Source organism: Paroedura picta, chromosome 1 (genome assembly GCF_049243985.1).
Source record: "Paroedura picta isolate Pp20150507F chromosome 1, Ppicta_v3.0, whole genome shotgun sequence".
In the NCBI taxonomy this organism is placed as follows: Eukaryota; Metazoa; Chordata; class Lepidosauria; order Squamata; family Gekkonidae; genus Paroedura; species Paroedura picta.
The window spans coordinates 111,352,012-111,378,259 of NC_135369.1; the positions used below are offsets into that span (position 1 = coordinate 111,352,012).

At 41.1% G+C, this 26,248-nt stretch overlaps 1 protein-coding gene across 13 annotated transcripts in view; it reads right to left on the reverse strand.

Annotated features, from left to right (window-relative positions):
* Window positions 1-5,691: 5,691 nt before the first annotated feature.
* The window catches only part of L3MBTL3 (L3MBTL histone methyl-lysine binding protein 3), an 85,760-nt gene continuing 65,203 nt past the window's right edge, over window positions 5,692-26,248 (reverse strand). For 11 of the 13 annotated variants that reach the window (XM_077353136.1, XM_077353215.1, XM_077353162.1 and 8 more), the window contains 5 exons: window positions 21,621-21,770; window positions 16,252-16,343; window positions 12,421-12,584; window positions 10,837-10,899; window positions 6,496-7,153 (listed from right to left, as the gene is read on the reverse strand). In XM_077353136.1, the coding sequence (XP_077209251.1) occupies window positions 7,010-7,153; window positions 10,837-10,899; window positions 12,421-12,584; window positions 16,252-16,343; window positions 21,621-21,770 (613 nt within the window). In that variant the 3' untranslated portion in view covers window positions 6,496-7,009. Of the gene's footprint in view, window positions 5,960-6,495; window positions 7,154-10,836; window positions 10,900-12,420; window positions 12,585-16,251; window positions 16,344-21,620; window positions 21,771-26,248 lie in introns of those variants that run through there. The other 2 variants (XM_077353125.1, XM_077353145.1) reach the window with 2 other exon arrangements.

The window sequence follows — 26,248 nt, forward strand, 5'->3', positions numbered from 1 at the left end:
GAACAGTACTTCTGTTTGAGGAGGAAGGATAGTGTGACTTCACAATTCTTCCTCCTAGTTAAAACCTTTAGATTGCATTCCTGAGTATACTTGACCACCCTGAAGCAGCTTCTAAGATACCACCATAGGGAAGGGAGAGGTAGGGCAATTTCCCCCAAAATCAGAATTATGCTCACAGTCCTTTGAATCTGATCCAGTTTCACCAGTGAGAATATTATTCCATTGAAACTTTATTACAGGCTGTGTGTATGTGCATGTGTTGATGTCTACATTTAGAGATCTGTGGATGTAGCCAGTTACAGTTCCCATTTTTATGCCTTGCATGTTAGTTGATATTGATCCTAGTATTGCTTTGGCTGAGGCTGAATTGCTGGCAGCAATGACTTCTAGGCAAATATGGATATTGAGGGTGGTAATTATAGACGGGTCATCAGATTGAGTTCCATGTAAATCAATGGGACAGGTTAGTTGGTTTCAGTGGGATTTAAGCTTTGCTAACATTCTCTAGAACTGGGCCAGTTTTTGGAATTAAGTTTGGTTGATCTTGAGCAATTGAGCTCAGTAGATTGTATATTGTCTATTTCGTTGACATGAATTTCTTTTGTTTCATTGGATCATAGAGTTGGAAGGGGCCCTTACTCAATGTGTGACCATTCTCAAGCATCCAGTCGCTGTTTAAAGACTGCCAGTGGAGGGGGGGGAGTTCATCACCTCCTTAGGCTGCTTATTCCACTGCTGAACTACTCTGTGATCTCCCCCCCCCCCCGTAATCTAGCTGGTACCATTCTACACATAGTTTGAAGCCATTACTGTGGGTCCTGTCCTTGGCTGCCAACAGAAACTGTCCCCTGTCCTCCTCTGACCACTTTTCAAATACTTAAAGACAGGAATCATGTCCCCTATCAACTTCCTCTTCTCCTTACTGAATTAATCCCAAGTCTCTTAGCCTTTCCTCACTTGGTCTCCTGGCCCTGGATCATCCTCATTGCTCTCTTCTGCACTCTCAGTTTTGTCCACATCCTTTCTGAAGTGAGGCCTCCAGAACTGCATGCAGTCTGACCAATAAGGTATACAGTGGGACTATGACATGTGATTCTGATATGATGCCTCTGTTGATACAGTCCAAGACTGCATTTGCCTTTTTAAATATCTGCTCATATTTAGCTTACAGTCCACAAGTACCCCAAGATCTCGTTCGCACACACTGCTCCCATTTAGTATGCATGCTTCTCATTTTTGTGACTGAAACAATTTCTACACTGGGAACTTCACTGCCCTGGTTCCTGTGTGGGAGCACAAATCTGGGATGGTCGAGGTGCCATGGGCCAACTGCTCCTCCATTCAGGAGCAGGAAGAGGCAGGGCAACCTGCCCCAGCTCAAACTCCGGCCTGTAGCCTGGTGCAATGCTTCCAGTGCAGAAACAGTTTCAGATGTACAACTCTGTATTTATCCTTATTGAATTTCATCTTGTTCTCATTTGCCCGTTTTTCCAGTGTGTTCAGATCTCACTATATCTTCTGGGGTGTTCGCTACTCCTCCTAATTTGCTGTCATTTGAAAATTTAATGAGTAGTTCCTCCACCCCCTCCTTCCAGATAATTGATAAAAATGTTGAAAAGTACTGGACTCAGTAATGAGTCTTGTGGCACCCCACTGCTCACCTCCCTCCAATCTGATGAAATACCTTTGACAACTACTCTTTAGTTGGTTTTCTAGCCAGTTCCCTATACACCTAACCATCTAAAAATCCAGTACGCAATCCTTCAGTTTACCCATCAGAATATCATGGGAGAACCTGGTCAAAAGCCTTACTGAAATCCAGGTAAACAACATCCACTGTTTCTGCCCATGTTTAGCTTTTTAGAGACTTTCAGTCTATATAGACTTTCAAGCACATATATTTGTAAGAAAACAGCTGAAATTTTGGAGAAATATTCAGACATTGTCTTCATACTTGGTGTAGAATAATACTGCCAGTGTTATTCTGGAAAAAATATGAAAAAAGTCTGAAACATTTTTAAATTTTGGTATAAACACTTATATCTAGTGTTTAAGATAGTGAGTGGATTTGGTATTCTGTTTGCATAACAGAAAAATGAAGCAGTCATTGCACTGAAGTGCACTCAGAAATGTTTGGTTCTTTAGGGTAGGTTCTGAGTCTATACAGTTAATATGAGGAAGGAAACTACTTATACTTGAAATACTGAGTTTTATCTTTAAAAGATATGTAATTTGTGTTAAAGCAACCCAATGTTAGTGGCAAGGGTAGGAAATACATCTGAAAACAGCACTCTACTCAGGGCACTCAGTTTAATTGCCTCTTAGTATTGTTCCTCTTCTGCCTCTAAGCTTGTGGTATGTAAATTTACTTTTGACAGTTATGAAGACGACTGCTACTTGCTTACTTTTGCCAGTTTTTTTTGGAGAGGATTCCGTTTTGTTTGCTTCTGTAAGGCCCATTATGCACGGCCGCCGAAACGGTGATTTCGGGTCACATGGAAAACGCGGAGGGGGAAGACGCGACGCACACCGGTTATGCACGGGGCGGGGCGCGGCGGCGGCAAAACCCAGAGTAACCGATTATGCACGCGGCGATCCGGGCGCCGCTTCTGGTTGCGCCCCGGTCACCCGGAAGCTACGCTTTCTTCCGCGTTTCGCGAACGTTGCTTTTTCGGCGGCATGCACCGAAGCTGCGGCCGGTTGCAGTCGGCTCCGTGCGTTATTGGTGATTTTAGTCGCCACCATTCCACCCTGAATGTGCGTTATTTCCCCCGTGCATAATGGGTCTAAATGAGGCAGTACATAGATAACCAAGTCTGTAGATAAGCTGAAATCCTGCACTATTCTATTTCTTTTCACCCAGGCTTTTAATGGGAGAAGGAATATTTATTTTGGCTGTTTTTATGATTGGCACCTAGGATGTGTGTTATGGAAGTTTTTAGGCTGTTCACAGGTAGCTTTGAGCTGTTTTGATTCCTATGGCATGTTTTTGATAATTTTAATACTGATTGTTTATATTGCTGTGTTTAAGATGCTTAAGATTTTACTACTTGTTTCAGAGAGCAGTTTTATTGGTCTGCAGTAGAACAGCTGGATTCAATCCAAGTATCTGATAAAGGGGGTTTAGACTTTCAAAAGCTTTAATTCCAATATCTTATTTTGTCTCTGAGCTGCTTCTGGACTCAATACTAACTGCTTTTACTTGTGAGTCTCGGGAAAACAGCGTATACATTCTTGAAACACTTATTGATCAATTCTGGTTGTCAGTGGCATCTTCTAGAAAGAATGGCAGAGGCCTGTTGGGATTTGTCCTGAAGTAGGTAGACTGCATGGTGGTCTGCTGGGACCATTTTTGCTCAACACTTTGCAAACATAATCTATCACATCTGTACTGACTTGCACTCTGTATTAGCACTGACAGGTCAGATGGTGTCAGGGTGCTGTCTGAGAAGCTTTTCATTGTATTCAGTCTGTAGACAGGATGTGGACAGCGACTATCCACCAATTTCAAGTGGCTTTACGCACTGGGATCTTTGTTGCAAATTGGTCACTGAATGAAAAATCGCCATTTAAAATAGTGGAATTCGTCGTTATGCATACCTGCCTTTGTAGTGGAATCCAGTTGCGTTTTGTAGCGTTTCCCACAGCTTCCGGTCTCGGCAGAAAAGGAAGCGCTATTGCCAAGCTCGTCCCGCCCCTGGCCGTCAAGCAGCCAATGGGCAGCCGTTACCATGCTCCCAAACAGCCCCTTTCCCTTTAAGAAAGGTTTTTTTTTAAAAAAAAACAGACCCATAGCAACGAATCTGGGTAGATTCGTTGCAACGGAGAGACCCATCCAGCTGCCTAATGTGAGCTGTCGTTTGATCGTATGATCGTTGCCACGCTGCCTCGAGTGATAAAAAAAAAATCCCCCCCCTCTCACGGGCCCGATTTTCGGCTGAATTAATGTGTAAAAAATAAAGGGACTTTATTTCAGCAAACGGGCTTTTATGTGGTTTGTGCTTAGTGACTAAAGGTGAAGGACTGAAGCCAGGGAAGCCTCTAAACAGAAAGAGGCTCGCTGGTGCGTTTATCCCCGCTCGCTCAGAGAAAAAAAAATGGCGATCGCCTCGCCGGAAGTTTGGAGGACAGGCTCAGGAGGAGGGACTTTGAAGAAACCGCAACAATGTTAACGCACAGGTCTTTATCGCTAGTGTTGCAGATTGTTTGCAAGAGTGTAGCGCTTTCCGGAGGGTGAATCCACTTTTTGGGATTCCCCTGAAAGCGCTACAACGAAGCGCTTTTTGCTGATCGGTTTCAGGAGTGTTGCAGATTGTCTATGACGTCGTGCGTTATGGCAAATCAATAGCGTTTCCAATTGGCAACCATTGTGCGATTTTGAAGCCGTGCAAAAAGCCCCCAAATATTCCATTTTGAGAACAGTGACTTAATGGGTGGTAGATGAACAACTTCCATCTTTCCTAGATTGTTTGGTTCCTTTCCAGTCTGGTTTCAGGCTTGATTACAGATGGTTGCTCTAGTAGATGATCTGTTCCAGGAGATGGAAAGAGGGAGTGTGACTCTGTTGGTTCTCCTGGACTTCTCAGCAGCTCAGTCACATTATCCTGCTATAGTCAAGACCAGTAGCACCTTAAGGTTTTTTCTCCTTTCTTTCTGATCTATTCAGGGTCCCTGGTCCAAAAGAGGATATGTTGGCCTTTTTGGCCCTGGCCCCAGCCTGGTAGAATGTCCTCCCAAGAGATCATGGCCCTGCAGGACTTAAATCAGTTCTGCAGGACCTGCAAGATGGGGCTGTTCCACTAAGCTTATTGTCAACCCCTAAAGTAACACTCACCAATAAAGGCTGGCCTCACCACTGGAGGAGGAGTGAGTTGGAAGATCATCTCCTTACAAAACCCTCCTGTCTGGGGAAATTTTAGCTGAGGGTATTAGGAAAATGGTAAATTTATAGATTTTTAATTGTATATTTTAAATATTGTTACCTGCCCTGAGCTGTGTGGAAGGTTAGGATACCAATAAAATTATTATTATATTCAATAACATACAATAAAATACCATGAAAGATCACATACTCCCTTATAAAACTTCCTGACCAGTTGTTTGGTTGCAACTTTTCTAATATGTTTTGGTTTATAGTTATAGATACGCTGGTGCCAAGCCAGTAAGTTTGTGGAAGCTATTTCTACTACCTTTCTCTTTCTTTGCTTGTGTAAGTGTGTAGGGCACTTTTCCTGATTCCTCCATGAATTCCTCTACAGGCACAAGGCCATCGTACGTATCCCATACTATATTCTGGATGGTCTTCCCAATTCTCAATAGCAGCTTTTCAGAGAGACTAGTGTGACAGGTAATAAAAATTGCCACTAGGAAACTGGTCCATTTGTGGAAGGCCTGGATGCAACAATACAATCTATCTAGTCTTTATAATCTGCATGTTTCAGTGGCATTTGCTTAAGTCTCAAGGTGCTTAAATAGAAGGAAAACTGGCTCTGAAGTATTTAGATGCATTTCAGGATGCATCTAAACCTGAAATCCATAACTGTTTAATTAGCTCTTTTCCTAACATGTTTGACCTATTGCCTGACTTTAAATTTCTGAATGTAACAAATTTTTCTGTTTAGCAAATCTGTAAAAAATGAATATTTTAGGTGTAGGGCTGAATTTTCAGTTAGTGACTTGTATTAAAAAAATAAAATATAAATCCAGCAACAAGCAATATGCCTTTTATTAAGATCAACGAACAAACCATAAAATAACATGCAACCTTTCAAATTCTCCCAAATTCTTCCTCAAGCTGACTTTTTAAACCAAAAAAAGGGTGAGTGGAGTGATGTTTCAAGCCATATATTAAGGATTCTTGTGTGCTGGATGGACTTGGTATTACTTTGAACTTTATCCTTCTTGGAAGAAGGGGAAAACTGTAGTCTCCATATTTATAACCAAATTGAACACACAGGTCCTATAAAGGCCCAAAGCAGAGGAAAAATGTGAGAGTCACTATATTATTAGAACTGGAGATTGATTTCGAGGATACAGCAGTTAAAGATTCAATGGAAGACACACTGAATAATGTTACCTAGCAAAGCCGGCAGAAATAAACTCCTCTAGCAAATAGTCTTCTTCCAGTTCAAATAGAGTTGGTAGGTAATTGTTTTGGTCCAAAGAAAAAACTAAAACCATGTAAGACTTTTAAATAGGACCAATCAAAATATCACAAAACCACATGACAGTGAAGATTGCATGCTATTTAGTGATATTTTAGTTGGGCCTCATGAAAGGATTGCATGGCTTTTATTTCAGGATCAAGAAGATATTACTTTTTATACATGCACATGTCAGTAATGGAATTCAAAAACAGCTGCTTCCTGGAAAGTGAATGAATGAAGTTGGCTATTACTTATTGTATAAACACTAAGAAGGCTGGTGGAAGAATTCATTAAGCTTTTTTTTTTAAAATCATGCAAAAACAAATCCTCAAAAAAAAAAAGCACCATCCTCCAACAGTTGTTTTCTTATAAGAGAATATATAAATTGGACATAGTCCAGTATCAATTGCCAATCTGACCTATGGCACAAAATGGAAAAAAATTATATTCCCCATTAACTGTATTTCAGATCAAGTAAGCAGACAATAATTAGTTATGAAAATATTAAACAAAAATGCTCCATGGTGAATTCATGTTGACTCCTTAGAATAAAACTAATACTTGCATATTTTTAAATATAAATTAGAACTGCCCATCCCCCCCCCCACCAAATTAAAGCAACCCTAGTTGTGAGCTGTTAGTGTGGTAGACTCCTACTCTTTTTAAGAGTATGTTGCTAAAAATCTTAAGCACTTCTCAGAAGTGTTCAGTTGCCCCAGCTCTCAGAAAATATCAGCACCATCCGTTTCAGCTTACTCTTCTTCCCTTTGGAGAGTTCTTCTTTGATGATCCCTTTAAAGTTTTTGTGCTTTGACTAAACTTTGAGCTGCACTGGACAGGTTACTCCTGCACATACTTTACCGTCAGAGCTCATTGTGAGAGTTCTTCTCAGCAGCTTTGAACATCAGGATTGAGTTGAAGATTTTTAGAGCTGGTCCCAATTTAATACTCATTATTTTCACTATGTCTGCTTGGGTCATTAGCAGAAAAGCTTCTCCATCAATTTGCTTAAAAAGAAAAATGCAAAACAACAACAAAGCACAATTAATCTCTCTGAATGGTTAAGAATGTACAGATTTTAAAACTATATCATCATTATTGTATCTAATTTTGAACATGCCTAAAATACAGATAGTTAAGTTCACAGATTAGGTTACATGTGATGGGAGATATTCATACAAATTTGACAAATGCCCTGGTTTGCAGAAAAATCTAAAAACCATCACACAAAAAAAGGGAGATTTAGAAAAACTCCTCAAACACAGCAGCATTGTCTGCGTTTGTGCACATAATCTGAAGTAACTATATCCTGGGATGCCTCAATGAGTGGGGTGAAGGAAGAAAATGGTAGAGGGGAAGAAACCAGGAGGGGAAGGTGATACATTGGAAAAGGCAAGAAAAAGAAAACTATGGGAGGCAGGCACTGAGCACGGGCAGCATTTGGGCTGCTGTCATCTCTGTGGTTCTTCCTTTTCTCTGCCCCTTCTTTCCACAGCCACCTCCTCAGCACTAGGTGGGAAAGAGGAGAGCAGCCAGCAAAGGTGGGAAGTAAGCACTGCTGGCTTTGCTACCACCACTTCCTGCTCCTAGTTGCCAGGTAGGAAAGAAGAGGGTGGCTGGAGGCAGTGAGCACGAAGTAACAGTCATGTTTTGGCTGAGAAAAGAGCCTGAGTATCTGTGATTAGCCTTTGTGTCCAAGCAGCCCCCTCCCCCAGCACTACAAACTGATCCTGGGATGCTGAGTACCAGCTTTGTTTAGATTGGTAGGGAACCTGCAGCTGCCTGGGCTCCCTCCCAGCTCAAACAATGCCAGTGCTCAATACTCACTTTCCCAGGCTGTCGTCCTCTTTCTCTCCTAGCAGCAGCAAGATAATTTCTAGCAAATTTTTCACTACATTCAGTGAGACACATGAGAATACACTCAGGCACAGGGAGGGCTTCTACAAGGGTGGCATTTTGAAGAATAAATATTTTAATTGGAGGGCTCCAAGATATGTATTTGGATACTTTTCATAAGTGTGGGAAGCCTCTCCATTCATATTGTTCACCACCTAATAGTCCCCATTATATCACACGGGAGCATTTAAATATTAGACCACTGAAGAAGACCCCAAAGGGGGGCTGAAATGAGTTTGGTTATTTGGTCATTTATCCATGTGTCAAAAAGTTTTGGATTTGTGTAATAGAGCCTGAAACATATTGATGTTTTTTTAAGTTTTATATGTGCATGTGTATTGTAATAAATATTTGCATTTTAATGTTTTATACTTATATCTATTCTGCTGCTGCTCAGCCTTTCAAGTTCCTAACTTGTGCACACAGGTTGGGTTACTTTGTTCCCTCTTTTGTTGTTTCATAATCTAATATGTGCCATAACTGTAACCTGAAATTCATGAAATAAAGTTTCTGTTTCAAATCCTTCCTAACAAAATGGGCCTTGACCAATCTAGATTCCATATTTTGGTAATGCTTACAAGAAGCCAACATTCATTGAGATATATTGTTATTTCCTGTCCACAGCATTAGCTGACATAGCAAACAGGCATTCATCTTCTGCGCTTGATTCTTCTTGTGTTAGCAGACCAATATATCACCACACATGTGAAATATCAAAAAATGACAGGCAGGGTAAATATAACACAGCAGTATAACATTGTGGATTGCATTTGGCTTGCTCCTCATGCACCTCTTAAATCCAGATCCATATGAAAGCTGCAATGCAGAATGTGAGCTATGACATTGGTGGGGAATAATTTAAAAAGTGCAAGTTGCTCTTGGACCTGGGTGCATCTTTACTGACTAACTGTATGCTTGTGCAGACCTTGGATCTAGAAACTTCTACAGCTGATTTGTATGCGTGAGTCTTTTCTCCTCAGAGTCACTGGTTGCCTTGAAAACTGGAAAATGGTTAAGAAGGCTGCCATATGCACTAGCAACAATCACTGCATCCTCAAAGCTATCCACAGTGGATAAAGAGTTACCAGGCAGGTAATGGGCCTGTCTCAGGTAATATAAAGGTAAAGGTATCCCTTGTGCAAGCACCGAGTCATGTCCGACCCTTGGGGTGACGCCCTCTAGCGTTTTCATGGCAGACTCAATACGGGGTGGTTTGCCAGTGCCTTCCCCAGTCATGACCGTTTACCCCCCAGCAAGCTGGATACTCATTTTACCGACCTCGGAAGGATGGAAGGCTGAGTCAACCTTGAGCCAGCTGCTGGGATTGAACTCCCAGCCTCATGGGCAGAGCTTCAGACTGTATGTCTACTGCCTTACCACTCTGCGCCACAAGAGGCTCTCTGAGGTAATATAGGTCCCTCAGGCTAACACATCTGGGAGTGGTCATGAATATAGCTAGGGTTTCAGTTTTTCTATTTCAGGACAGAAATACAAGATCCAGTACAATGTTCAAAATGTTTCTGTCACACTTAGCTTTACAATGTTCCCAGAGATGAACTGGATAAGCAGGGGCCAATTACTACATCCCAATTATTAAGTGGCAGAAGTGCTTGGCAACTTGTAGGGCAGATGGAGCCCACTGTCTTATTTCCTAACAGGCAATAAATACATTTGATGAAATGAACATTTACAAAGATGTCAAAAATTTGGGTTCAAAGACCCTAATGATCAACTTCTAAAAGCCTTAGTTGCGAATGAGAAGAATACCCCGAGTGCTACTGAACAATAAACTGCAACTGGAAGAAGTATTTGTAGAAATCTCGATTACAACATGAAAGTATCTGATTGCCAATGTAAGATTTTTTTGGTCCCTGAGTATTATTTACATTTATAATATACATCCTCTAGAACTATTATAAATGGGAAAAATTAAGTGTCCTATCGGTGCTTTCTATTGAACAGCAGTAACACCAAACCCAATTTTAGTTAAATTACATAGCTCAACCTTTAAATTCATTTTTCCCAAGCGGTAAAGAATATTTTCACTCAATCAAGATGAGGTGAATCAATATAATATTCAGGAAACTAATAGGGCCTTAGGTCTGGATTTGACAAAGTGTTTCTTGCTTCCTCTAGTTCTTTTAGCACTTTGAAGACAGTTCCTCATCTGAACTAGCTTGACATTTTTAGCACAAAAAAAAGGTCAATCACACTGTTCATAATTTAGAATATAAGATTTTAAGAATTCTAGCCTGGGTGACGACTAAGGCTAAGGAATATTAGCATTTTAGGTCATAATCTGAGAATAGCATTTGTATCAAGAGTCAAGCTAAATACAGGACACAAGAGAGCAATTAACCCCAAGACATATAAAAATCTTTCCCAATAATTTCCTTAGAAATATAGTTGTTCTATATCTCTCTTTATAGGATTGCTGATGACATCTCTTATCACTCCCAAAAGCTTCTTGAGCATGTGATTACTGGACCACCCATCTGAACTGGTTACTGGCTAGATTCTTGTTGGAATAAAGTAGAAGAATCTGTGTGGTGAGGTGAAATCCCATTTAGATTACAGACAAAATAAACATGTTAGGTTCAGTTATGACCAATTTACATAGAAATCAAGCTTGGATGTTTTCAGAAATAAGCCAAAAACCAACAGGTATTATAATATAACAAACTCTTCCAAAATAAAACAAAGCCTTCTCTTCTGAGTGATAACAATAAATATCCTATATCTCTTTAAATATTGAGGAGTATCACTTATTAAATCATTCATTTGTAAAACTTACTTCATCTTTGAACACCTTGCCATGTTCCTCACATCCTGGTAGACTTCGTATGAACTCTGAGACCTGCCAACACATTGCAGTAGATTTTAAAATAAAAGCATAACAACCACTATACTGGAACAAAACAATAGTCTGTCTGGTTCAGTATCCGGTCTCAAACAGCAGCATAAAATCACTAGATTATTAATATAGTAGAGGGCAATAATATCTGCCCCAAATGAACTGTGTCTTCATAGAATCATAGAGTTGGAAGGGGTCATACAGGCCATCTAGTCCAACCCCTGCTCAACGCAGGATCAGCCCAAAGCATCCTAAAGCATCCAAGAAAAGTGTGTATCCAACCTTTGCTTGAAGACTGCCAGTGAGGGGGAGCTCACCACCTCCTTAGGCAGCCTCACCACCTCCTTAGGCAGTCTTGTGATACATGTAATCACACAACTGTCAGGATCACATTTTTTAGACCATCCAGCATATTTTGATTCCACTAAAACTTGTGTGACTGTCTAATTTAGATTTAACTATATTTTTATCACTTCTTGCACTGGCTAGTATTTGAACCGAATGCAATTTAACTTTTAGTGGAATAAGAGACTGGAGTCATAGTTTCTGCTGGCTCATTTAGATGATATGGTTTCACTATGCATGACAGAGAGTGAAAAGAGGATACCTTACCCTCCAGCCCACCTGATGTGCCAGACTTGCCTCTACCCCAGCAGTCCTCCACATGTTGCTGAATTGTCTCATCTGACATACATAGGCTTGTTAATCAGATTTAAGGTGCTTAAGGCAGGACTGGCACACCAAAAAGAAAGGCACACTTCCCGCTTCAACCTATTATTCACAAGGATGGTTGGATTTTCTAAACAGTAAATTTATACAAGACAGTCACAGACAGCATTGTCAGAATCAGCTTTTGGTGTGGCATTACACAACATTTTCATATGCTTGTTTAAAGATGAAAGAAGTAAAATAGAGGAAGTGATGAAATGGATCCAAACATTGTCTATGAAGCAGAAGGCTACTTTGAGTCATGCAAGAAGAGTGTGTGTATATGTGATTTCACTTGAGAATACAGTTATGTAATCAACAATCACATTACTAGCAGTTCTGATCAGTGTTCCATAATGAACAATGTATACAAAAAGAAGAAACTGTTTTTGGGGTGGATCTTGGGTTTAGATCTCAATACTAGCACATGCCCAATTTGTAAAGGCCTGGCTTTATGCATCAGCTTTTTATAAATAAATATAATAATAAATATAGCACTTGTAGACACTTCCAGTTCTTCACAACATGCAGAATAAAATTCCTTATAAACCCCACATGGGTCAGGAGTTTTTGCAGTCTTCATACCCTTCTCTGCTTTATCTCTTCCAACATCCAAAATGTTCAGCCCTAATTTGGAGCCTCAGAATCTTTGCTAAGCATTTTCTATATAATGTGGCTGAACCAGCTGTTCCTTGTATAACTCACTAAAAAAACATTTTGGAATTCCAAAACTCCCTCATTATGAAAATGAACTTGTAAAAAGGAGGAATTCTTAAGTGGAAATATAACATGGGATCTCTGCTGAAGTAAACATACCTCATCTGTGCTCCACTTGGAAACTTTGCTGGCAGGGATTCCAGCCACACCAGGAAGGAGCTTACTCTGCTGTTCCCACCGTAATGGCAAACCTGGAATTGTCAGTTTGGAAGACAGAATAACTGGGTGAGGATGAAACCTCTGATTACAGGATTCCTTCTTGACTGCAAGCAAACAAAACAACCACACATTTAATGAATGACAAACATGGCTACCAATAAAAATATATATTGAATATACTTACTTGTATAACGTATTGATATCCAGTAACATTTTTAAAGCAATTAGAGGGGAAAATGTAGTCTCTAGCTCTTTCCTCTTCTAGATGCACAATCACTTTTTAACTTGACATTTTATTAGAAACTTTTTAAAAAATGAGCTAATTTCACACTACTGTCCACTATAGTTCCTCATTATTCCATTATTCATTAAACATTCATTTCCAGGTTATGTCAATCAGCTGTAATATCTGGGGGCGGTAGTAAGCCCCTCCCCCGGGAGGAAGGACCCGTTCTTATCACCCAGGACACAACTCGGTACGCAGCCTGGTCTCAACCAAAAGCCTGGTGGTATGCTAATCTAAGTTCCATCTTACAAGCCCTGCGGTACCTAGAGAGATCCCAGACAGGGCCCCCAGCTCTTCTGGGAGCTTGTTCCACCAGGTAGGGGCCAGGACCAAAAAGGCCCTGGCCAATGCCACGTGTGCTTCCCAGGGGCTCAGGACTCTCAACAAATTCATACCTGCATAGCAAAGAGCCCTGAGGGGGGCATTAGGAGATAGATGGTCCCACAAATAGATAGGACCCAGACCACACATAGCCTTGAAGGTCAAAACCAGTACCTTGAACTTGATTTGGAAGCAGATTGGCAACCAATGCAGCTGTCTCAGCAATGGCTGGACATGATGACCCAGTGAGGACCCGTACAACTGCATTTCCGAGTCTAACAATTTGTCCACTTTGGTTATAGAGAGCCATCTGAAATGATCAAACCTCATCCCCTGTGATGGCCATGGAGCTTCCAGTTCATGTTCTGTATCAATTGTGGCAGTAAGTTTGTGACGGAGCAATAAGACTTTGTCCACAAAAAAGCTTGCTAGTGCCTCACAGCGTAGATCCAATTTGCTACTATTTGGGTGCCCCGTCTCTAGGTCAATGATCAAACTACTCTAAATAATTGCGCTGGGCGAGAACTTGGGGATGCGATTTCCATGGAAAAGAAGTCACGCTTCGCCACTCTCACTGCCATCTCATATGTCTTCATAAGCGTGCGATAAGATATTCTTGCTGCTTCATCACAAGTGTTCCACCACACCTGCTCTAGCCATATCACTTCCCTCTTCCTCTCCCAAAGCTCCTGGGAATACCAAGGAGTCTGAGGCGAGAGCAGAGAGGGCATCTAGGAGCAATCTTGTCAATAGCCACTGTCAGGCGGGACTGCTAATCCTCCACCAAAGCAGCTAACAAGTTGCTGGAGGGCATCGGGTCCCACAGAGTATTCAAGAACCCCTCAGATTCTGTAAATCTCCATGGGGGGACTAAAATACGTCCTTAGCCGAACCTTCAGGGCGCAGTGGTCTGACCATGGGATGGTGTTATTTGCCTCTACCCCTGTGCCAAAGATCAAATTGAATGTGTGGCCAGCCTGATGGGTGGGACCAGCAACCAATTGAGAGAACCCTAGTTTCCCCATGGCAGACAGTAGATCCGAGTCAAGTCCTGGAGACGATGAATCTGCATGGACATTTCAGTCCCCCAGAACCAAAAGTCTTCAGCTCCTAATTAGCATACCATGGCAATCCCTGAAGTGGGACTTCTGAACATGTTTCCTAGTGCCCACTTCCTGATCCTTCCAGACAACATCCATATATCCATTCAAATTCCTTACTTCTTTGTTCATCCTTTCCCCCCTCTTACCTTTCATACTCTTTACTTTTCCATCCTTTGCCAGGGGATGATTCATTGATTTATTATTGAAAAACATGAATGGAGGAGTGACCCCGATAGCGGCCACTTTGTGGCACCCACTAGCTGCTCTGTTGTATTAATTGTAAGCTGTCTCAAGCAGGTGTCTGGACAGGTGGCATATAGTTTGTGTTTTTTAAATATAGTCTCTCAAAATTCCATAAGGGCCTTTAGGCTCAAACAAAGTTGAGGACTTTGGCACAGCGCTTTGATATGGCTGCAATTCAAAATTGGGGGTCTCATTCTAAACAAGGAGGCATCTCAAATTCTGCTTGTTCCTTCCTAGAATGTTATATTCCCTCTAAAGGTGTCTTGCTTCCGAGTTTGGAAATCACTATTCATTCCTGCTTTTCTTCATGCAGCCATCTTCTTTATCACCTAATAACTCCCTCTTTTCTTCAGCTGACCTGTAATTCTCTCTTCCCCCTTCAGGCACAAAAATACTTTCAGATTGAGTCCGCATGGGGGGGAAAGGCTGGGTCAGTGTTCGCATGGCAGCAGGGCTAATGCCTGTTTATGCATGACATCAGTGCAGGCCCAGTCCCCTCCTGGCCCTGGCCAGCTTCAGGGCATCTGATGCCCCGCAGCATTGTATTCCCTTTTTTGCCATGGACGCCCAAGTCAGGCCCAAGTGCATGGGGAAAAGCCAGGCCTTCCAGGCTTGGCTTCTTCCCCACCTATTGCATGGACAGAAAATGCCAAATTGGGCTTTTTTTTGCTTTCACAATGGTGGGATTGCATTGTGATGCAATCCCACCTTCGTGAAAGTAAGCCCCCCACCCCCGGTCGCTGTAGAGAAATCTTCCCCTATTTGTACACAGGAAGTGGTGGGGCATGCTGCCCTGCCACAAGAAACTGGTAGTGGCCTGGCGCAGCTGCTGCCATCCATAATAGGCCACTGTGGCAAATTCAAGTCAAACTCAGAGTTACAGACATATTCCATGCAGCCAATTATGGTTAAGAGTCTCTCTTTCCAGCTCCAAAACAGATATCTGTGGGTACAGAAGGATTCTCTGGCTGTTCTGCAGCTGCCTTTAGTTAATATAATGTATTATTTAGATATACTGATTTCATATTATTTTGGGTAAGTTGGGTACTTGTAAGGAATTGTAATGTGTTTGTGCATAATAATAAGGAAATTCCATCCCATCTTCAAAAACTCAAAATTCACACAGTGGGTGAAATAGGCTAATTTATCTCTTCTCCCTTTCCCTTTAACTGTCATCCCAATATTCTCAACATTTTGTACTTCTGGACAATTGTTAGCCCTCATTGAGGCATTATTTGGGTTGTATTTATTCTTTTGATTAATTTACAAAGTCATAATTTGCTGCTTATTTGGCCACTTCCCTGAGAATGCAGAAATTCCGAATCTGCAGGTGTGCTGCTTTTGTCACCCACACTAACTGGCTACTAGGTTTAGTGATATTTATCTTGCCCTTTCTTGTGTCTTCAAAATAACTGAGTAAACTTCACAGATGAGCTAGAATTTAAGCTCCAGTCTCCCACTAACTAGTTACATATTAATCATTATAACACACTAGCTCTCTTTCATCTCATAAGATTTAAGATACATATATTATGGGTTGGATCCCAGTGAAAATCCAGGCCTTTCTCATCTCACATCAGTCCACTGATCTCCCAAAATACAGCTTCTGAAGGACAGGGTTCTCCTGGGAAAAGTATGGGGAGAGAATCAGATGTCTTAAGCAGAAGGATAGAATTGTTGAAAATCTACTTCTCATCCCTTAACAGAAATTACCCTATGGCTGTATTATTGCCTAGTTCAAATTTTACCAGGCAAGGTTTTCCATAAACACCATGTTGAATATGTGGCACTTGGAAAAGCTTACATTTCTAAATTTACCTTTGGTTTCATTTACAGAAGACTCTGTGCTTTCCATCTTCCTTCCTTCACATTCAGTTTTCTTAGCAAATTCCTTAACTGTATGACATCCCCTAAAGAATATTAAATATTAATTCATTAAATATAATTTTTATGATAATGCCTATAAACAGTTATCTTCACACAGAATATCTAGCTGGGGACTGTGAAACATAAGATATATATGCCTTATAATGACTTCTGGAATCACCGAAAGAATCTGCAGTTGTTCACTGCCCTCTTATTACATTTACTGAACTCTCTTCAGGACTAGGAAATAATGTATTTAGAAGGATAAAGAGATTTTTTCCCCCACCAATGTCTCCTATGGCATGTCACAACACAAGTCTATCCTCCCATATACTTGAATAAGTCATCAAGAACCTCAATCCCAAATTTAATGCAGTTACACTTGTCAGTGATAAAACAACTGTTGCCTACAACTACTAGTTAATATAATTATAGAGAATATGGTAAAGAAATTAACTCATTATGAAAGATATATAAAACTGAATAGCAAAGTGCACAAGTTATTCAAATGGATAAAAAAGAAGAAAATGAGAAGAGCCTAAAACTCATGTTAAGGTTTCACAGATACTGAATCTATATTTTCTTTTCTCTCAGTGAGTATTTTTGCTTAATTTCTACAGTGTCTGTTAGCTGCCTTGCTTCATGCTTGTTCGTTTCTTTGCAAGTGAAAGTATTCAAAAGAAAAGCTACACAATCTAGCAATGTAAATTCCATTGAACAACATTGTCTCAGTTGTAAATTTATAATCTGTGCCAAAAGACTTTTTCTATGGTGTTCTATTGTAAATTTCATAAATGCAGGTAGGCTTTAAGAGAACCACACAAAGAGGTCTCACACATAAGCATAAGCGGTTTGAAGGTGAAGCTTAGTGAGCCAGGACACCTTGTAGTGGTACATAGGAAAGAATAAAATAGCTTGGGAAACCAGCCTGCATAACAAAAATGTTATAGAAATTAAGAATAAACACTATTGTTTATCAAAATCCTAAAAAGGGTAAAATATGTGATGAAGTTATAACTTAATTATATTAGAAATGTTCTGCTTATTTGGCCACTACTGTGAGGTATCAACTGCATGCAATTCACTTTTCCATACAGAAAACACTTAATACTGGGGATACATTAATTATGTTTTGGACATTCCATGGTACTGTGGCAAGAAAACACCTCACTGAAGTCCAAGAGCAGGGATTTGTTTTGTAATTTTGAGGTGTAATATTTTTAATACAACTTCTAAAAAGTATTTCAATTAAAAGCATATACAATGCTACAAAGAAGACAGGAGCATTTCTATGGATAACTGAAAAACAGGCAGTATGTTTCTTTTATGTTTATGGAAGGACATTTAAAACTCTCTTTTTGCAAATACTGACCCTCAAAATGCAAGGTTTTGCACATATTCTGAACCAGGAGCATTAGATCCCTTGGTTAATTTTACAGAGAAATTCTAGAGCTGGATCATGGTTTTAATGAGATAAATTACAGAAATAATATTTCCAGATATTGCCTTGGTGATTTTGTCAGGTCTAGGCCAAGATAGCATATTGTGTTCTGTGCTGACATAATCTGTCATATAATGGTAGGACTACAATTAATTAAAGCACAAATTCTTCCTATTGGGAAGAATTCAGGCACCACTTGCTTAATACTTCAAATAACTGAACCATAGGAATGAGGATGCTAATTCTGGTACCCCCATTCAATGACATGGATAAAAAAGGGAAAATAGTACGGTATATGGAATAAATCATGTAACAATATTTATCTACCGAGCAGATATAGAAGAAGCTAGTGCCAATTCCACTAAAAACTATAGATATGAATGAGGGATATAAACATGGGAAAGTATTGCGCCCTACAATATTTGGATGGTTTATATATTCTAGAATAACAATTTTAATTTAACACATGACATGTTGTGTTTTAGCCCCTGAAAAGGGGTCATAAAAATTCATGGAAACTCTTACTGCACTGTTTCAGATGGCTCATGTTAATTAAGACCCAGTTTCTGCAGCAGCAATACACAGAAGAACAATGTCAGTTGTATTTTAATTTGCTTTAATTGTATCAGAGATAAGGTTGCCATAGGGTTGCCAAGCCATTCTTTGCAAATGGCAGGGGTAGGTGTGGAGATTTACTAGTAATGGGGGGCGGGGGCAGGCCCAGGCTATGTTGCCAGCAACATGGCAATGACACTTATGACATGCACTGCAATTGACATCATCACAGTATGATGCTGAAGCAATGCCCTACATAGAGCAAATTGCAGTAGTCCAGTCTGGAGGTGACCATTGCATGGATCAATGTGGCAAGGTCTGACCAACAGAAATAAGGAGCCAGCTGGTGGGCCTGACACAGGTGAAAAAAATACTGACCATGCTACCATGGACACTTGTTTATCCAATGATAGCACAGAATCCAACCATACCCTACAGTGGTCAACTGGACATTATCAAATCTCAGAAGTGACTCTGCTCGCAGCTAGCAGTTCAATCTTTCCCAGCCAGATGACCTCCATCTTGGATAGATTCAACTTCAACTGGTTCCCCCTTAACCACTGTCTCACAGCATCCAGGCACTGGAATATCACCAAGAGTCCTGCTACTGGCTGCTTATCCAGCAGGAAGAAGAGCTGAGTGTCAGTGGCATATTGAATGGCACCCAACTCCAAAACTCTTGGATATTATGTTAAATAATAATATCAGAGAGAGAATTGAACCCTATGGGACTCTACAATTCAGGTCTCATTGGGAAGACCTCTCCTCCATGATACAAACCCTCTGAGAGCATCTCTGGAGGAATACCAGAGCATCACCACAATGGATTATGTGAAGACCATAATGAAATCTTCTTGGAGTCTGAGAGACCAATACAATGAAGTGTTCAATCCCTAGCAGACCAAACCCCAAGAAACGTCAATTTCAAAGGATATAAGGAGTGTACAGAAGTTTAGCATCAGAAACTAGTATATGAATAGCATTATGCAATATGAGGACAGACACAATCCCTAGTTAGGGATTCTGGACAGGGTGCCAAATGCCCTAAACATTTGAAACTTCATGAATGGAGGGGGCATAAGTTAGAACTCACAATGTCCTTATTACACAGCTAGAAGTGGTGCATAGTTTAAAAAAAAAACTGACCAGGGGCGTGCAAAAAATCAAACAAGGGGTTATACCTCTGTTTTGTAACATATTTAGAAATTGAATAAGGAAGAAGAAAGTTTAGAGAGTTTGTATCCCAGCCAATGGCAAAAACATAATCAACAGCACAAGAAGCAGGGTCCAAACCCTGTTACAAGTTTTGTAAAGACTCTTTTCTATTTAGAGGTGCAAGATCTGCTAGTAAAGGAGTGGTGCTTGCCACTCGGAAACATCAGGGGCTACTGCTACAATGCAGGAAAGTACCAAATTAAACTACTGATTAAAGTGATTAAGCTGATGAAATGATCTAGGTTGTCAACTGACATGTTTGCCCTATGTAGAGAATGGAAGGGCATTGTTGGCATACAATGGCATGTACAATGTTAGAAGATGAGCAAATGAATAAGCCTGAGAAATGGTAGTTGATGTTGTTAGATCCAGCATTTCTCTTTGAGTATATGTGGCAACAAAATTGGCATCAATTTAGGTGTTGTATTATTGTGGATGAAGTGTTATTTGAGTTTGGGGGACAGTCTGTACACAAGAAAAGTTTACCCCCCCCAATACTTGTCAAACAGTACTATCATTATCCAGAGGTTGTAAGTTGCTGTTGATGCACTGAACTGTTTTGCGTTGCTGATGTAGCTTTATGTTTAGAATGGTAGCTGGAGGCATGTAAGTATGTTAATCTGTCAGTAGGTCTTCTTTATCATGTGTTCAGATGAATAAAATGTCATCTATTTATCACAAGTATAAGAGAGGCGTGAATAGGTGGCAGCTTAGGAAGTGTTGCTCCAAGTTGGCCATAAAGATAATAGCATATTGTGGGGCCATAAGTGTGCTCATCGCTGTACCACTAATTTGAAGGAACAAGCTGTCATCAAATTTGAAGTACTTTGAGCTGAGAAGAAGAGTTGGTTTTTATACCTCAATTATAAATACCTGAAGGAGTCTCAAAGTGGCTTAAAATTGCCTTCCCTTCATCTCCCTACAACAGATGCCCTGTGAGGTAGGTGAGGGTCAGAAAGATCTGACAAAACTGTTCTGCAAGAACAGCTCTAACAGAACTGTGACTTGCTCAAGGTCATCGAGCTTGCTACATGTGGAGGAATTGCACAGTCTGGTAGCATAGTTCCTAACGGCTTGTAGTCCATTTTTGTGGAGGATGTAGGTATACAGAGATTCCACATCCATGGTGGCTAAAATTAATACATTAATCTTATTCATTCACTCACTCACTCACTCACTCACTCACTCACTCACTCACTCACTCACTCACTCACTCACGCACATTTATATACCACCCTCCCCGAAGGCTTGCACAGCAACATGTATAGCATGTATAGCAAAACAGCAAGACATCCCCCCCCCAAGCACATTAATTTGCCAAGGGTCAGTCCTCAAGGACAGGCGTCCATGTCAGAACAGGAGCAAAAAACCCACCACCACCAACCACGAAAGGACAGAGCATGGGATGTCCCATTGTGTTGCAAGGTCAAATAGCCCAGGCCTCTAATCAGAGCATCTTTGAGCTGGACTCCATTAGTCACTGAAAACATAATAATAGTGGATTCCATTACTATGTGGAGTATCTGCTCTAAAATAGAATACAAAAGTAAGGTATGTCTACCGCTCTAGGTGAAAGTAGTGGTATGACAGATTAATTCTGCAGAAGACCAGGACCTATTAGGAAGCACCTGCACACAGTTGGGCATCAATGCTAAAGGGAAGGAGACATCTGAGATGACTAACTTCCAGATGATCAGAATCAAATAGCGCCCTAAGAAAAATGCAGTGTTGAGAACACCAAAATGATAAACTCTCAGAAAGAAGGAAAATCTGGGCATCCCCTAAAGGGTGAAATATACATTTTATTTTATTTGTAACTCTCCTCCACCTATATGTAAGGCCTGAGGAACTCTTGTTTCCATACATCTGAAGAAGTGTCCATGCACATGAAAGCTTATACTCAGAATTAAACTTTGCTGGTCTTAAAGGTGCCACGGGACTCAAACTTTGTTCTATTGCTTCAAATCAACATCGCTACCAATCTGAAGCTCACCCATGAGTTGCTAGTATTTTCCAGCAATGGATAGTGCACCGTATATAAATCTGATCCTTCAGCCACTATGAGCTATATAATAAAGAAGAAATATAATTTTGCTGTGATGATAATTACTTGTTTACAGGAGAGGCTGATCTTTCAGTTACTTCTGTCTTTCTGTTCCAGTGCCCTGGTGGATTATTTAGAGGCATCTCGCCACTCAAACGATCTGGAAGGATATGTTCTTTGTTTAGGTTCATCTCGGAGTATGGGCAGCTGACAACACTAAAAAAAATGAAGGAGACAAGAGAGACTTCCATTAGCTCAGACTTTGAAAAGACCTCCTGGTTGATCGGAACACCCTAAGGATTACAATTTGCCAGGAACTTGTCTGAATTCATTAACATGGAGAAGCAGAAACACTTTGTGGCATTTCAGTTTCAGAACACTGCCAATTAAGTTTGACTGCCAGTGTCACAAAGCACAGGTTTCTTATTAAAGAAACTTACTGATGCAGACAGTGCATTTGTAATGGAAATTACTGAGATATACATACAATTAAGTTGCTTCAGTTTCAATGGTATAAGAACTATATGAGACAGTGCTGCAAATTTCAAGCTTCACATTTACCTTGCCAGGCCTAGTGAACAGGATTTATCACCGGAAGGGTGTGTGAATACTGATAGCTGGTTTCTCGATTTGTGTTTTGGAGGGGACCACAAGCAACACTACAATAATTCTAGTGTAATACGGCTTCCTTGTTTTAGTTTACAAGAGAAACATATGAAGTAAACAACTGATAAACAGTGGTATTTTTAGGGCGTCACTGTTCCCTTCTGTTCACATTTGGATAAAAGGCTAATTATGATGAACAGAACAGCCCTCTGTAGCATCGACTGTATTTTAATCATAGAATCATAGAGTTGGAAGGCGCCATACAGGCCATCTAGTCCAACCCCCTGCTCAACGTAGGATCAGCCCAAAGCATCCTAAAGCATCCAAGAAAAGTGTGTATCCAACCTTTGCTTGAAGACTTCCAGTGAGGGGGAGCTCACCACCTCCTTAGGCAGCCTATTCCACTGCTGAACTACTCTGACTGTGAATTTTCCCCCCCTGAAATCTAGCCTATATCGTTGTAAAGGTAAAGGTATCCCCTGTGCAAGCACCGAGTCATGTCTGACCCTTGGGGTGACACCCTCTAGCGTTTTCATGGCAGACTCAATACGGGGTGGTTTGCCAGTGCCTTCCCCAGTCATTACCGTTTACCCCCCAGCAAGCTGGGTACTCATTTTACCGACCTCGGAAGGATGGAAGGCTGAGTCAACCTTGAGCCGGCTGCTGGGATCGAACTCCCAGCCTCATGGGCAAAGCTTTCAGACGGCTGCCTTACCACTCTGCGCCACAAGAGGCCACAAGAAGTATCGTTGTACTTGTAGCTTAAACCCATGACTGCGTGTCCTCTCTTCTGCAGCCAACAGAAACAGCATCCTGCCCTCCTCCAAGTGACAACCTTTCAAATACTTAGAGGGCTATCATGTCCCCTCTCAACCTCCTTTTCTCCAGGCTGAACATTCCCAAGTCCCTCAACCTATCTTCATAGGGCTTGGTCCCTTGGCCCCAGATCATCTTCGTCGCTCTCCTCTGTACCCTTTCAATTTTATCTATGTCCTTCTTGAAGTGAGGCCTCCAGAACTGCACACAGTACTCCAGGTGTGGTCTGACCAGTGCCGTATACAGTGGGACTATGACATCTTGTGATTTTGATGTGATGCCCCTGTTGATACAGCCCAAAATGGCATTCACCTTTTTTACCGCTGCATCACACTGCCTGCTCATATTTAGTTTACAATCCACAAGTACCCCAAGGTCTCATTCACACAGCATTTGTCACAAGCATGTGACAATCAGCATTTGTCACAAGCATACACGGGCATCCTGCGCCAGTCTCTAGATTTCTGCTCTTCAGTCTGTTTCTGTTTAATAAATAAATGTGGCTCCCCTGGTCCCGTAGTGTTCCAGGGCCAATCCCATTCCCTTTACATTTTTTAATCTGTTCCGTACTCAAAGGCATCATGTATTTTCAGGACTGAAAACAAGTTAATATGAAGTTGCTCATCAAATACTCTGCTGTTTTGTGCCTGTCCTACCTACTCTATTTCTATTAGTTGTCCTGCTCTGATGTCACACTAGGTTACTGGAAGTGAAGAGCAAATCGCTTATTTTTCTCTGTTATTCAAGTAGCCGGATAAATTACTGGAATTCTGTGTCTTTGCAAAGTGAGTTTCTAGAGCTAAACTAGAAGAAATGTGGAGGCTGGCTACACTCAGTTTGAGGGAGAGAGCACTGACATTCATGACTGAGAAGTGAAGTAGTACCTTTCTGGTCACTTATTTGCTAGAACTATTCAACAGACTCAAGAGTGTTGGGAGAAGACCTGGACTTACTTGGGGCTGCATTTGGGGCCACAGGGCAATGGGCAGGACTGGAAGCAGGCAGGTTAAAGTGCTCATACAGCTTCGGGGTGTGTGGGCACCACCATTTGCATCAGCTGGTGGGCTCCTGGACTTGGGAGCAGCTCCAGCTTTATGTGGCCCACAATTTTTAGCCATTCCTCCCACGCTTCCTTGGTTTTATCATTTGTAGTACAGTCTTTGGTTATATTTGTTACAGCTGTAGCTAGTTTTAGGCATTGGGCCCAATCCATTTGGGGGGGAAGACTATGCCCGTATGCCTGCCTTCTCCAAGTCGGGATCTCCTCCAGAGATCTTGGGGATGGAGCCAAGGGGTGGCCCAGTTTAGGGGGCAGTCACCGGGATCCACTCTCAGGTGGCAAGAGATCGATGTGAAGGTCTATGCCCATGTAATTTCACCTTACTTTCAATTCCAGATCTTTCCCCAGCTGATGGCTTAGGGATGGGTCGCCTGATGCCTGGATCCATGCCCCGTGCTACACCAATGTTATCAATAAAGCTGTGCCCAGTTTCACTCCAACACTCTCTCTACATGTTTGTTCAGGGCTACCAACTCACCTGCCCTTCAAATTGCATTAGCAAGCTTAGTGACTTGAAAGTGTGAAAAAGTCAGAACAGGAGAACAGAGCTGACCACCAACTCTCTGCTGAAAGGGCATCCATAATAGAACCAGTTGGAGACAGTGACATAATGCTATTGTTAGCTTTTATGTAAATAGGGAGTTGCCCCAAAAGACCAACACAACCATTTTTAACTGTAGAAGGAGTAACTTCTCTCAAATAAGGGGGCTTGTGAAAAAGAAACTGCAAGGAAAGTTAAGGAGAGTTAAATCCCTTCAGGAAGCTTGGAGACTATTTAAAACTACAGTCTTGAAAGGTCAGATACAATATACTACAGGTTAAGAAAGGTAAGGTATTTAAAAAGGCCTACTTGGTTACTGAACAAAGTAATGGAAGCAGTAAAAAGTAGGAAGGATGCCTTTAAGTGCTGGAAGTCTATTACGAGTGAGGTAAATAAAATGAGCACAGGCTTTGGGAAATAAAATGTAAGTTGATGATCAGGCAGTCAAAAAGGAACTATGAGGACCCTATTGAAAAAAGCATAAAGACCAACAATAAACATTTCTTCAAATACATTAGAAGAAAACCAGTCAGGAATGCAGTGGGGTTCTTGGATTAACAGGGGATGAAGATTACTAAAGGATGATAGGAAAATCGCAGAGAAGTTGAATGCACCTTTGCCTCTGACTTCCCTGTGGAAGATGGGTGGTGCTTGCCTACTACTAAACCACCAATTTCAGTAGTGGCGTTGAAAGACCTGAGTCAGATTTAAGGTGATGTGAGGAGACAATATGAATAATGGACAAATTAAAAACTCACAAATCACTAAGGTCAGCTGGCATACATTCAATAATTCTGAAAGAACTCAAATGTGAACTTGTGAATCTCCTGAAAACATTATGCAATTTATTATTAAAATCTAGGTCCATTCCTGAGGACTGGAAGACAACTAGTGTGACCCCTATCCTTTTAAAAGGGTCCTGGAGGAAATCTGATAAATTAAGGTAAAGATAAAGGTATCCCCTGTGCAAGCACCGAGTCATGTCTGACCCTTGGGGTGACGCCCTCTAGCGTTTTCATGGCAGACTCAATACGGGGTGGTTTGCCAGTGCCTTCCCCAGTCATTACCGTTTACCCCCCAGCAAGCTGGGTACTCATTTTACTGACCTCGGAAGGATGGAAGGCTGAGTCAACCTTGAGCCAGTTGCTGGGATTGAACTCCCAGCCTCATGGGCAGAGCTTTCAGATGGCATGTCTGCTGCCTTACCACTCTGCGCCACAAGAGGCTCTTCTGATAAATTACAGGCCAGTTAACATAACTTCATTACCATGTAAATTAATGGAATCCAAGATTAAAGACAGAATTAATGAACAAAAGTGATTGAGGAAGAATCAGCATGGCTTCTGTCATAAGCTGTCTTTGAGGTTTGTTAAATGGCTGAAAGGAGCCATATATAAATTTCAAATACTTATTCTTGAAACTGGCACTCTTCCTTATGTATTTGACAGTATACATTAAAAACAGAAGGGAAAACATTATTAAATTTTACATTTCTTGTGTCAGAAAAAGTTTTCAAAGTAATCTAATTAGGAACAGAGGTTTGCATTGTACTTGCATTGTACATAGCTCCTAGCTGCCAATCAATTTCTTTAAAATTACTCTTCAAATTTTGACAGTAGGACAGATATATTACTACCAGCAGAATGCACAAAATGATGTTCCCATTTCATT